The sequence below is a fragment of the Molossus molossus genome, unplaced genomic scaffold, assembly GCF_014108415.1.
Source record: "Molossus molossus isolate mMolMol1 unplaced genomic scaffold, mMolMol1.p scaffold_m16_p_7, whole genome shotgun sequence".
Taxonomy (NCBI): Eukaryota; Metazoa; Chordata; class Mammalia; order Chiroptera; family Molossidae; genus Molossus; species Molossus molossus.
Genome location: NW_023425401.1, coordinates 97790468 through 97803476, shown reverse-complemented (window position 1 = coordinate 97803476; position 13009 = coordinate 97790468). Strand labels below are relative to the sequence as shown.

At 51.7% G+C, this 13009-nt stretch overlaps 1 protein-coding gene across 2 annotated transcripts in view; it reads left to right on the top strand.

Annotated features, from left to right (window-relative positions):
- Window positions 1–11592, top strand: part of LOC118619951 (solute carrier family 23 member 1-like) — a 42085-nt gene extending 30493 nt beyond the window's left edge. For both annotated transcript variants that reach the window (XM_036246840.1, XM_036246839.1), the window contains exons 6-13: window positions 3976–4157; window positions 4982–5099; window positions 6045–6201; window positions 7165–7418; window positions 8321–8485; window positions 8814–8922; window positions 9018–9113; window positions 11336–11592. In XM_036246840.1, coding sequence (XP_036102733.1) covers window positions 3976–4157; window positions 4982–5099; window positions 6045–6201; window positions 7165–7418; window positions 8321–8485; window positions 8814–8922; window positions 9018–9113; window positions 11336–11592 — 1338 coding nt within the window. The remainder of the gene's footprint in view (window positions 1–3975; window positions 4158–4981; window positions 5100–6044; window positions 6202–7164; window positions 7419–8320; window positions 8486–8813; window positions 8923–9017; window positions 9114–11335) is intronic.
- The last annotated feature ends 1417 nt before the right edge of the window (window positions 11593–13009 follow it).

Sequence of the window (13009 nt, the reverse complement as noted above, 5' to 3'; positions counted from 1 at the left end):
TTGGTGGCACTTTTGCTGTTTGTGTGTTTTGTGGGGTGTTTGTGCTGTTCCTAGGCAGCTTATGCTTGGCTTTGGTAAATGCAAATGAAAACCAAGCAGAGAACAAGAAGCAAGAAGCCAGGGGCGGGAGTTCCCTTTTTACGCAGATCTGCTGAGGAATAGAATTCCTCTTGCAAGAATGTCTTGCCTTCCTGCTATCCAAGAAGAGAGACCTGACAAATTAATGTGTCTCATCTCCTACCTCATCACTTCCGCTGCTCAAATCCTGCCTGTGTCCTGGTGCAGTGTCTGCCTCCCGCCTCGCAACGGCGCCCCCCTTTGCCACATTCAGAAGCAGTCACCCTGTGTCTTGAGGACACCAGGCAAGAGCTATGGGAAATAATCCCCTGGGGCTGGAACAGTGTTAGTACTGGGAGAGGATGTTTAGGGACATGAGCCATGCCATCCCTGCCCTGAGCACGGGACCCCAAGCGACAGAGAATCCATGTTTTCTTTAATACGTTTACTGTTTTTGTTTGTGTTTGCGACACACGGGAGTCCTGCAAAGCAGGAGTCCATGTGCCCTGCATCGGACCCAGCCTGGGGTCTATTTTTTTTTTTAACTGCCCATGAACTAAGAATGGTTTTTGCATTATATTTATCTATTATTTTTTAATCCTTACCAGAGCCTATTTTTCCACTGATATTTATTTATTTATTTATTTGTTTAATTATTATTTTTTTTATCCTCACTTGAGGACATTCTTGCATTCATCTTCTGATAGAGCGGGAGGGAGAGAGGGAAGAAGAGAGAGACAGCCCTGGCCAGTTTGGCTCAGCGGTTAAAGCGTCGGCCTGCGGTCTGGAGAGACCCGGGTTCGGTTCCCGCTAAGGGCACGTACTTCGGTTGCAGTTTGTCCCCGGCCCCAGTTGGGGTTGTGTGGGTGGCAACCACTTGATGTGTCTCTCTCACATCGATGTCTCTGTCTCTCTCTTCTTCTTCTTGATTTTTAGATAGAATGAGAGTGGGAAAGGAGAAAGAGAGAGAGAGAAAATCGATGTGAGAGAGACACGTCAATTGGTTGCCTCCTGCACGAATAGGCTGGAGACTGAACCTGCAACCGAGGTACGAGGCTGACTCTTGAGTCCGCAGGCCAGTGATCTAACCACTGAGCAACCGGCTAGGGCTGGTTTTTACATTTTAAAAGGATGTTTTAAAAAAGAATATATAGTCCTAGCACTGAGGGGTTGCCGGTTCAATTCCTGGTGGGCACATGCCTGAGTTGCGGTTTCAATCCCCAATCAGGGCATGTACGGGAGGCAACCAATCAATGTTTCTCTCTCTCTCTCTCTGTCAAATCAATAAAAAACATATCCTCAGGTGAGGATTAAAAAAAAAAAGGGCCCTGGCCGGTTTGGCTCAGCGGTTAGAGCGTCGGCCTGCGGTCCAGGGAGACCCGGGTTCGGTTCCCGCTAAGGGCATGTACTTCGGTTGCAGTTTGTCCCCGGCCCTGGTCGGGTGGCAGCCACTCGATGTGTTCCTTTCACATCGATGTTTCTCTCTCTCTCTCTGTTCCTCTCTCTCCCTCCCACTCTACCTGAACAAAAAATGGAAAGGTGTGTCCTCGGGTGAGGGAAAAAAAAAAAAGGAATATGGCCCTGGCCGGTTTGGTTCAGTGGTTAGAGTGTCAGCCTGTGGACTGACTTGGATTTGATTCCCTGTCAAGGGCATGTACCTGGGTTGAAGGTTCAATCCCCAGCCCCAGTGGGGGTTTGGCAGGAGGCTACCAATCAATGTGTCTCTCTCATATCAATGTTTCTCTCTCTCTCCCTCCCTCCCTTCCACTCATCTAAAAACCAATGTAAAATTATTCTGAGGGTGAGGATTAAAAAAAATAGAATATGTAACAGAAACCTCATATGGGCCTCAAAACCTGAGGCATTGACTAGCCTGCCTTTTACAGAAAAAGTTTGCCAACCCCTGCTCTGAAACACAGGGCCCAGGTAGGGCTTCCTCTCCCCCAGGCCTAGACTCAGTTTTTCCCACATCGCCTCCTAGTGGTCAACACAATAAGCCCACATCCAGAGTCTTGTCTCTGGTACTTTAGCTCCACCTGCTGGGCTGATGTGTTTCATCAGTGCTGAAACCAAAGAATGTTTTTACACCTTTCGACTTCATTGATTGACTGCTGGCTTTTAGTCTCTGACCCAGCCCATTAGAATTTAAGGTGGTTTCTCCGTGTCTCACTGAGTTATATTTGTCCACACACATCTCATGTCTTGAAACTGCTGAGGGTCAGCAGATTGCCTGGACATCACAATACCAGACACAAATAAGAGTGACACGAATATAGGACCAATAGGAATGTCATTACTGACTGCGATGTGAGAAGTAATGGACAGGTAAAACTGAGCAGTGATTCTATTGTCAGGAAACGGTGGTAGTAGAAAATAGGAAGAGATGACAAATTCAGTTTTTAAAACCAGACTAATTTTATCTTCACCTTCCAGGGTCATGGGAGTTTCTATTTATATACTTGTACATGTTAGGTGAATAGAATGACTGCAGTGGACGTGTGGGATACATTAGTATTGTTGTGTTATTATTATCTTTTTAGTTCTCACCTGAGGACATTTTTTTTTGCATTTATCTTTATATAGAGCGGGAGGGAGAAAGAGAGAGAGAAACATTGATGTGAGAGAGACACATCGACTGGCTGCCACCTACATGACCCCAACTGAGGCCGAGGACAAACTGCAACCGAGGTACGTGCCCTTAGCGGGAACCGAACCCGGGTCTCTCTGGTCCACAGGCCGACGCTCTAACCGCTGAGCCAAAACAACCAGGGCGGATTGTTGTGTTACTGTAAGGTACTCACACTACCCATGAAGTGGTATAATGTTATTTGAAACTGAACTTGGATTAGTTGTAAAGGTATATTGCACATTCCAGGGCAACCACTAAAATTAAAACTTTAGAAAGAAGAAAAAATGCTAAGAGAGGAGATAAAATGGAATCACGTAAAATGCTCAGTTAAAACCACAAAAGGCAGAAAGAGTGGAAGACAAAAATAGAAGCAAAGAACAAAGGCAACAATTAGAAAACAGTAACGAACATGGGAGGTATGAATTCGACCGCATCCATGATCACCTGGAACATCAGTGGTCTAAATGTACCAATTAAAAGACAGAGATTATTAGAGTAAATAAAACAAAAAAAGATCCAACTCTGTGTTGTCTACAAGAAACCTACTTTCAATATAAAGACACATGGAGACTAAATGTAAGTAGATGGAGAAAATACACCGTACTATCACTCATCAAAAGAAAGCAGGATTACTTTCAGAAAGAGCAGACTTCAAAGCAAGGACATTTATCAGAGGTAAAATAGAATATATAACATTCAGACTAGTAAAGTAAAAAAGGGGGCAGTAAAAAAAGTGGGGGGAGCAGTAAAGGAAGCCCAATCAGCCCAGTATCGGGGTCCGCAAACTACAGCACACAAGCCAAACCTGGCCTGTAGCCTGTTTTTGTACCATCCACAAGCTGAAAATGGTTTAATATTTTAAGTGGTAGGGAAAAAAATCAAACAAAGAATAATATTTCATGACATGTCAAAATTATGTGCAATTCACATTTCAGGGCCTGTCAGTGGGGTTTTATTGGAACACAGCCAGGCTCATCTGTTCACATGCTGTCTGAAAAAGTTTTGACAGAGCCCATATGGCGTGCGAAGTCTAAAATATTCACGATCTGGTCCTTTGCAGAAAAAAATTGTCAGGTCCCGCAATAAAAAATAGGAACACGGAGAAAAATAAAACAAAAAGATGTTCAGTACATTGCGAAGTGATGCTAGCATTAAGAGTCATCATCATCACTATGATCAATGAATACTGCTGAAGGCTACCTCCCGAGGAGGTTTGTATTGCGTGAAAGTGTCCAACAGCTCACCCAGAACTAGAGCCTCGAGGTGCCTGAGTTCCATTCTCTTTTCAGTTGCAGGGCGTCATCATGGTCGCTTCCTGTTTCCAGATGCTGGTGGGCTTCTCGGGGCTCATTGGCTATCTCCTGCGCTTCATCGGCCCCTTGACCATTGCTCCCACCATCTCCCTCCTGGCCCTGCCTCTCTTCAGTTCCGTGGGCGATGACGCCGGGGCCCACTGGGGGATCGCCGCCTTGTAAGTCCTTTCTGGGGAGGGACAGTGTCTGAGTTCTCCTTGGGGGAAGATTACCCAGTACGAGTACGGAGTCCTGGATATTGGCCAACTCTGTGGTTTACAGATACTTTCAAGAACATTGTGACGCCTTGAAAAGCAGCGAAATTGCTACTTATAATGTATTATTACTACTCTTTGTTGTGTCATCAGTACACACCGACAATGGGTTAGCACGAGCAGTGCAGAACACTCAGTGTAGGTTGTTCACAACAGGTGGATCCGACCAGTCCCCTGCCTACGAGGTTTTCATTGAGCAAATAAGTGTTTGTAACCCTCTGGCACCGGGGAAGGGTGCAAAGACGTGGCCTCATATCAGTGACTGACACCAGGAGACGCGATGGGTTAGGGTGTCGCGCTGTCAGGGAAGGGTGCTGACAGCCAGCTGGCTGCATCAGGAAGTCTTCCTTGAACAAGAGGCCTCGAGCATTTAAACAGCGCTTTGCAGGGACTCAGGGATGACACTGGACATTACCACTCACTCTCTCCATGTGGTCTGACCATGGGGACCTGCAGAGTGACCTGGGAGAGAAGACGATCTCACACCCTGGACTTATTGGCCCCAGATGCTGGATCTGTTCAGCTGCCAGCCCCAAGGAATGCTAGCCCCCCTTCCCCCTGCCCTTCAGCCGCCTGCAGCTTCTGAAAGGGTCCCGCCCTCCCTTCCAGAGACGCAGGCCAGGTGGGGACCTCCCAGGGTGGCCGCTGCCCCCGTGGTGGTGCCGTGCCCTGGACCCTCGCTCTGTACCCCGGCCTACCAGACTGGGCGTGGCTTGTTTCTGTTTCAGAACCATCTTCCTCATCCTGCTGTTCTCTCAGTACCTGAAAAATGTCGCAGTGCCTGTGCCCACTTACGGACGAGGGAAGTGTCACACCTCCAAGTTCTACCTGTTCCAGGTCTTCCCGGTGAGCAGCACCCGGCCCCCTCCCGTTCTTAGGCGACGCGCCTGGAGAGCGAGGGGCAGCCCCTTGCACTTCCAGGTGGCTCCCAGATCAAGTGCTGTCCCATCTGCGTGGCCTCCCGTGACCGGCCTTACTCCACCTTGGCCCTGACCCTTGGGGCAATGCCATACCGGGGCTCTCTTCAATGCTCCTCTCCAGGAGCAGAGACTCCTGCCCTGGCCGCCGCTCCCCCTGTCCCCTGGGCCATCCTCACAGTGAGATACTGGGGAGACAGCAAGGCTCACTGCTAGTTACATAAAACTAGGGGCCGAGATTCTTAGATCAGGTTCTTTCTCAGTGGCCCATGGGTAATTCAAGGCCCCCGGGATGATGATGCATCTCCCTTCTCAGAGCCTTCTCTGTTGAATGTGCACCGCACCATCAAGTATGGGTCCTGCGGGTCACACTGTTTTCAGGTTTACTTAACTGTGAACCTCACGTCACCTTGTAAGGAGATCCTTCCGCGTAATGACCCCATCAGTCCTTCAGTGCCCCTTGGGCCAGTGCTTCTAAACCTCAGGGTGCATAGGGATCACTTGGCTAAAAATACAGTTTTCTGGGGTTCAGCCACCAGAGAGTACGTATCTGAGGACCTGCTGTAAGAACCCCTGCTTCCGGCTCTACAGAGCAGTGGTTGTGATTCCATTGCACAGATGAGGAAACTGAGGCCCGGAGGATTCAAGGTCATGTGACGGCAAACAGTAGAAAGGAGACAGACTATGTAGTAGATGCGCACTTTGCTAGCCATTCCGCCTCTCTCTGACACAAGACTCCCATTGTTTATTTCCTATGTTCCTGCAATGTGCTGATTATCCACAACACACCCGAGTCCTGCTGTCCCTGGAGGGGCCCCGGGGAGGCGCCGCAGGGCTGGGGCGCCCCGCGGTGAAGGGCGCCTTTCTCCCGCAGGTGCTGCTGGCGCTCTGCTTGGCGTGGTTCCTGTGCTTTGTGCTCACGGTGACCGACACCCTCCCCTCGGCCCCCACAGCCTATGGGTACCTGGCCCGCACTGACACCAGAGTCCATGTTCTGAACCAAGCCCCTTGGTTTCGCTTCCCTTACCCAGGTAATGAGATGGGGACCCTTCCGCCTGGGACCATTTCCCAGGACTGCTCGGGGGGCCCAGGGCGGGATGGAGAGTTGAATAGGGCTGGAGGCAGGCTTTCCTCCAAGGAGTCTGACGAAGGGAGACGAGCCCTCGGGAATCCTTATCAGACCCCCGAGAGAAGAAGGAGACCCCTGGGTTGTCTAAGAATCCTGTGGGGACAGAGAATGGTACCCCTTCCTATGGTGAGAAGATCGGGGCACTGGGGATCACAGGGTAAGGCTGCTGCGGCTCCTGGGGCAGGTGGGGGACCTAAATGTGTCACACAATGTATTGGTCTCCTATTCTGCTGTGACAAATCAGCACAATCTCAGTGGCTTCCAACAACCCATATTTATTATCTTACCGCTGGACAAGAGGCTCCCCTCTCTGACCTACCTCTGAGCTGGCCTCCATCGGCCATGCCCACGCCTGAGCTGAGAGTGGGGAGGACAGAGAGGCCCCTGCTTCCGAGCGGGCCTTGGGGTCTCCTCCCGGGTTTGGTAGATCCCACACAAGAGAGGCCTGGGACTGAATGAGAACGGTTCTGGCGGGACAAGTTCAAGGCAGCCCTTAGGCCACTTCTGGTCTCCTTGCCCCACAATCCTTGGCTCAGGGTGTTTAAATAACCAGGTTCCAGGGAGGGCTGCCCTGGCCGATGGCCCGTGGAGCTGGGGTCTCCCTGAGTAAGAATCTCATCTTGCAAATGTGTCAAGGTCCTTCTGGGAAGACACTCCATTGCTGTCTTTCTGTGCACAGGACGTCTGGCCCACCCTGAGGGAGGATGGTAGGGCAGGAGTCTGAGCCAAAGCATCTGTACAGCTGTGGGGCTGGACATGCTGCCGGTCTCAAAGCCTTCCAGAGACCCCTCTGGCAAAGACATTATTTGGGGTTCAGCAGCCTGTTATTGTCTGGATTAATATTCCCTCTGCATTGTGTTTCCAGGACAGTGGGGTCGCCCCACCATCAGCCTGGCTGGGGTCTTTGGGATCATTGCTGGGTTGATCTCCTCGATGGTGGAATCAATAGGCGATTATTATGCCTGTGCCCGGCTGGTGGGGGCCCCACCCCCTCCGAAGCATGCCATCAACCGCGGCATTGGCATTGAGGGCCTTGGCACTCTGCTGTCAGGGGCCTGGGGGACAGGGAATGGCACCACCTCCTACAGCGAGAATATCGGGGCACTGGGTATCACCAGGGTAAGACTGCTGATGGTGGCTCCTGGGGGCAGGTGGGGGACCTTAATCTGTCACTCAGTGTGTGTCTCCTATTTCTGCTGTAACAAATGAGCACAAACTTAGTGGCCTCAAACAACCCAGATTCATCATTTTATTGATCTGGAGTCAGAAGTCTGCCATGGGTCCCCTGGGGCTAAAACAGAGGTACAGGTGGGGCTGTGTTCCCGTCTGGCGGCTCTGGAGGAAAACCCATCTCCTTGCTTCCCATCACCTAGAGGCTGCTCGCCTTCCTCGGCTGTGGTCCCCCTCCGTCTTCCCAGCACCTCTCTGATCTCTCTTCCACAGTCACACTCCCCTCCAACCCCAGCGAGGAGAGGGTCTCTGCTGGTAGGGGTTCCTGTAATGAGATCAGGGTTCCCTGGATGGTTCCCTGGATGACTCAGGACACTCTGTCCATCTCAAACCCCAGCTTCATCACACCTGCAAAGTCCCTTTGCCATGCAAGGGAGCATAGTCACAGGTTTGGGGATTAGGACACGACACCTTTGAGGGGCCCTCATTCCGTGTACCACACTCGCCCTTCTTGGTTGTGGCCATTCCACAGGCAGAAAGTCCATCCGGGCAACCGCAGAAGTCAGTGGCATTGTGAACACTGAAGAAAGTCCTTACTTTCTGAAATGTGGGTAGGAGGTCAGTGACCTTGGCCCAGCCGTGTCAGACCTCTGAACCCGAATCTTCAGCTGTCACCTGGTCCACCTTCCTCCTTCCCCAAATCCCTGTGGGAGCAGAGGGGGGTCACTTTGGGGTTAGGTGGTGTTCCCGTGAGCCCCCGGAGGTTGTTCAAGGTGCCGGGAGCAGGGTGGAGGCCTCTGGGGGGTGTGGCCTGGCTGCTGAGCCCCTCCTCCCCTCCTGGCCTGCCGCAGGTCGGGAGCAGGGTAGTGATTGTCACCTCGGGCTGCGTGCTGCTCCTGATGGGCCTATTTGGGAAGATCGGGGCTGTGTTTGCCACCATCCCAACCCCCGTGATCGGAGGCATGTTCCTCGTCATGTTCGGGGTCATCACCGCCGTGGGAATTTCCAACCTGCAGGTGAGCCGGGCGCCCTCGGGAAAGCGCAGCATTCACGTCGGGGGAGAATCCACCGGGACTGGGGTGAAGGAACAGGGCTGGGAAGGGCAGCGGAAGGGGTCCCTAGTCCCAGGAACCACGCTGGCCCTCCAATGGAAGACAGAAATAGCTGGAAGCAACCCAAACCAGAAATTGTATCCATTTGAATTGGATCATCCAAACCACTCAGCTCCCAGGGTCTAGTGGGAATTGGGGTGGTGGGAGGGCAGGGGCATTTGGAGGGGTGTTAGATTGGTGTGCAGCAAAGGTGCTGATGCCTCCGGGCTGCCGGCGGGGGTCTCTCCCACAGTACGCGAACATGAACTCGTCCAGGAACCTCTTTGTCTTTGGCTTCTCCCTGTACTGTGGGCTCGCCATTCCCAACTGGGTGAACAAGAACCCCGAGAGGCTGCAGACAGGTGACTCCCCGTCCTCTGGGCGTGACCACTCCAGGGGCAGAGCCAGTAGGGCCCTTGATTCCTGGGAACCCTCGTCACTTCGATCTCCACTCTAGGGATTCACCAGCTGGACCAGGTCACACAGGTGCTGCTGACCACGAGCATGTTTGTGGGTGGATTTCTGGGCTTTCTACTGGACAACACGATCCCTGGTAAGGCGCCGCTTTGCTCTGTAAGCTAGCGGTGTGGGTGGACGGTCAGCATTTGGGCCACTCACCCTGCTTCTCCGGCTCCCGTTCCCAAGTCAGGCTGGCTGCAGTCTGTGCGGCCCTGGGGTCTGGGCGGGGTGTGTGGGTCTGCATGGCTTCCTAGGGCTGCCATCACAAAGTGCCGCAGTCGGGGCGCTTGAACAGCCGAAATGCATTTCCTCGCGGTCCGGGGGCTGAAGTCCGGGGTCAAGGTGTTGGCAGAGTTGATTTCTCCACCGGCCGATCCCCCAGGCTTGCAGACCGCTGCCTTCTCGCTGTGTCCTCGCTTGCCCTTTGCAGTGTGGGTGCGTCCTTGGTGTCTCCGTGTCCTAGGCTCCTCTGCTTATAAAGACACCTGTTAGATTAGATTAGATTAGGGCCCACCCTGAAATTCTCGTCTTTCACTTAGTCATCTCTTTAAAGCTCCTGTCTCCAAACACGGTCATATTGTAAGATACAGGGATTAGGGTTTCAATATATAGTTTTTTGGGGGGTGGGGGCACAATTCAACCCTAAGGTGAGAAATACACCATAAACAAAAAGAAAAAGAGCCCAGCTGGTGTGGCTCAGTGGATCGAGCGTCGTCCCATGGACTGAGAAGTCCGGGTTCGATTCCCAGTCAGGGCACATGCCCAGGTTGCAGGCTTGATCCCCAGTAGGGGGCGTGCAGGAGGCAGCGGATCGATGTTTCTATCTCATGGATGATTCTCTCTCTCTCTCTAAAAATCAATAAAAACATTTTTTAAAAATGAAAAGAAAAAGACACAGCCCAGCTCTCCTAGAGCCTGCAGTCTAGTTGGTGAGGGAGAGAACACAGGCATTCATTGATTGGTTGATTGATTGATTCATTGATTCATTCATATTTTCAACAAAAGCTCCTTGAGCACTTGTGTTCCAGTGCTATGTACTGGCACCCCTGTTCCATTGCACTTCACTTCACTGTGCTTCACAGATACTATGTTTTCTTACAAACTCCACCAGTAAAGAGATTACAACTCGCTTTTTTACAATACTTGCTTTGCTTTTTTTTTATCCTCACCCGAGGACATTTTTCAATATTTTGTTCAGATAGAGTGGAAGAGAGAGAGAGAGAAACATCGACGTGAAAGGGACACATCGAGTGGTCACCACCCACACGACCCAACCAGGGCCAGGGACAAACTGCAACCGAGGCACGCGCCCCTAGCAGGAACCGAACCCGGGTCTCTCTGGACCACAGGTCGACGCTGTAACCGCTGTGCCAAACCAGCCAGGGCCAATACTCGCTTTTTTACAATACTTGCTTTATTATTATTATTATTATTATTATTATTTTTCCTCACCCGAGGACATTTTTTCGTTTTTTGTTCAGATAGAGTGGGAGGGGGAGAGAGAAAGAGAGAGAGAGAGAAACATCGACATGAAAGGGACACATTGAGTGGCTGCCACCCGCACGACCCAACCAGAACCGGGGACAAACTACAACCGAGGTACGTGCCCTTAGCGGGAACCGAACCCGGGTCTCTCTGGACCACGGGCTGACGCTCTAACTGCTGAGCCAAACAGGCCAGAGCAATATACTCGCTTTTTTAAAACCCGCGATATCTCCGAGGTAGGCCTGTACTGAAAATACAAACAGCAGAAAGACATGCCCCCTGCCTTCCAGAGACCCGCAGGCTAACGTGGGAGAGAGGCAAGAAAACAGACGATTACAATATGAGGTAATAGTGTGATGATGAGCAAATGGGGCCTCTGAGTGCTGAGGATGTGATGTGCAGAGCGACATCACACAAGGCTTTGCTTTCCACGCTCTCTTCTCGACCCTCCCACAGCCTCCTGCAAGGACCTCTATGATAGCATCTGCTTCGGGGCATTCTATTTTCCACATTTCTTTTCTCCTCCAAGTGTCAAAAGTGTCTGCATTCCAGAAACATTAAAATGTGGAAAGGCCAGCCCCCTGATGAAAGGACGATGGTTCATAGAAGGTCTTACCCCGGAGCTCTGCATCGTGTCAACCCCACAGGGGGAGCTCAGGGAATGCCTGATGAGCTGGGCTGAGCTGAGCTGATTCCTGAGATCGGCGGTTCTATTGGCAGGTGGAGGGCACACAGAGGAGATCTCGAGTGCCTGCAGGGGGCGCCAGAGGCTCCCTCCCACCTCATCCACCTATCCGTGCCCAGTCTTGATTGCTCACTGTCTCCTCTCAGGAAGTCTGGAGGAGAGAGGCCTCATGGCATGGAATCAAATCCACGAGGTTGAGGAGACCACGGAGGTCTTGGAGATCTACGGCCTCCCCTGTGGGATTGGCACCAAGTCCTGCACCACCTCCTGGACCCAAAGCCTCCCCTTCTGGCCCAGGCTGGAATGTGGTAGGAAAAGGAAGGGGGAAGTGAGCCAGCTCACACTCTACTCCCAGGATTCCTCAGGAAAGCACCTGAACAGTGCCACAGAGACCAGGATGTGAGGCCGTCTCTTCGGACGCACCTGCCCAAGTCCTCCCCACCCTCCCCACCCCTGGATGTGCTGACCTCCCCATGCAGGAATGGGTGGCGACCACACCCTCCCGAGCACCTCCAGCACCCCCCACACCATGGCAGCTACATAAGCATTAGATGAATGAAGACCATGACAACCGTGCTCTGACCTGGTGGTCACTTAGTCACTGAAGCCTGGCCTACAGCTTCATCCTGGAGTGCTGGGCTTCAGCCCTCCTGTCCCTAGTGTCAACCAGTGTAGCCTGATGTCCCCACAGGAACTCCCTCAGCCCACATGTTCTCAGCAGTATTTTGATGCCTTCAGAGGAAGAGGTCTGGGGTGGGGCAGGGGATGGAGATGGGGCTGTTGGCTGAGAGAACAGGTCTCTTCCCAAAGTGGCAGGTGGACCTGCTGGCCCCTCCAGGCCCTTCCCCTCTGTGCCCTGCAGTTTACAAACAGTCAAGTGCCAACAAAGCTGCAACCCCTGCACACCCCAAGGGGGAGTCCTAGAGGGTTGGATCCTGCATCACAGGACAATGAGCAATGAAACAGCCAATGCATTTGGGGGGCCCATCAGTGGAAGGGAGCCACTGTTGCTATGATGTATAAACTGTAAAGAGCTGGGCAAACCCCTTTTCTCTGCACACTCAGTGGATTAGTCAGAGTTCTCCAGAGAAACCAAGCCAATAGGATGTGTGTGTGTACACATACGTGCAGGTCTACATACATACATGTGTACACACGTACATGGTAGTAGATATATACTATATACACACATATATTATATATATCTTTAAGCTATGAGCTCCTGTGATTGTGGAGGCTGGCAAGTCCAAAATCTGCAGGGTAGACCCCAGTAAGCTAGGAAGAGTTGCAGCTCAAGTCTCTGAGGGCTGTCATTGGCAGAATCCCTTCTTACTGGAGTCTTTTTTTAGGTCTATGCAGCCCTTCAACTGATTAGACAAGGCTCACCATATTGTGGCAAGTAACTTGCTTTACTCAAAGTCTACTGATTTAAATGTTAATCTTATCTAAAAAAATACATTCACAGAAACATCGAGAATAATGTTTGACCAAACAGCACACCCTGTGTACACGTCCAGGGACATTATACACTCTTTGCCCAGGAGCCCCACCAGAAAGTGCTCAGACACTGTTGGGATCTGGCTCAGACTCATTCAGGGGTCTTTATCACCAGAAGAAACAGGTGTAGTTGGTTCTGCCCTGATGTCCTGTAGCACACAGTTGGGGTCAGCACTGCTCCTGGGCTCCCAGCATGCAGGATGAGTGGGTGGTCTCCAGAACTCTCTAGAACCCACCAGAACAACCACCTGAACCCAGAGTGCACTGAAAGTACCCGCTATCATGGCACCTCCAGAGACAGGTCCTGCCTGTCCTTTACTGGA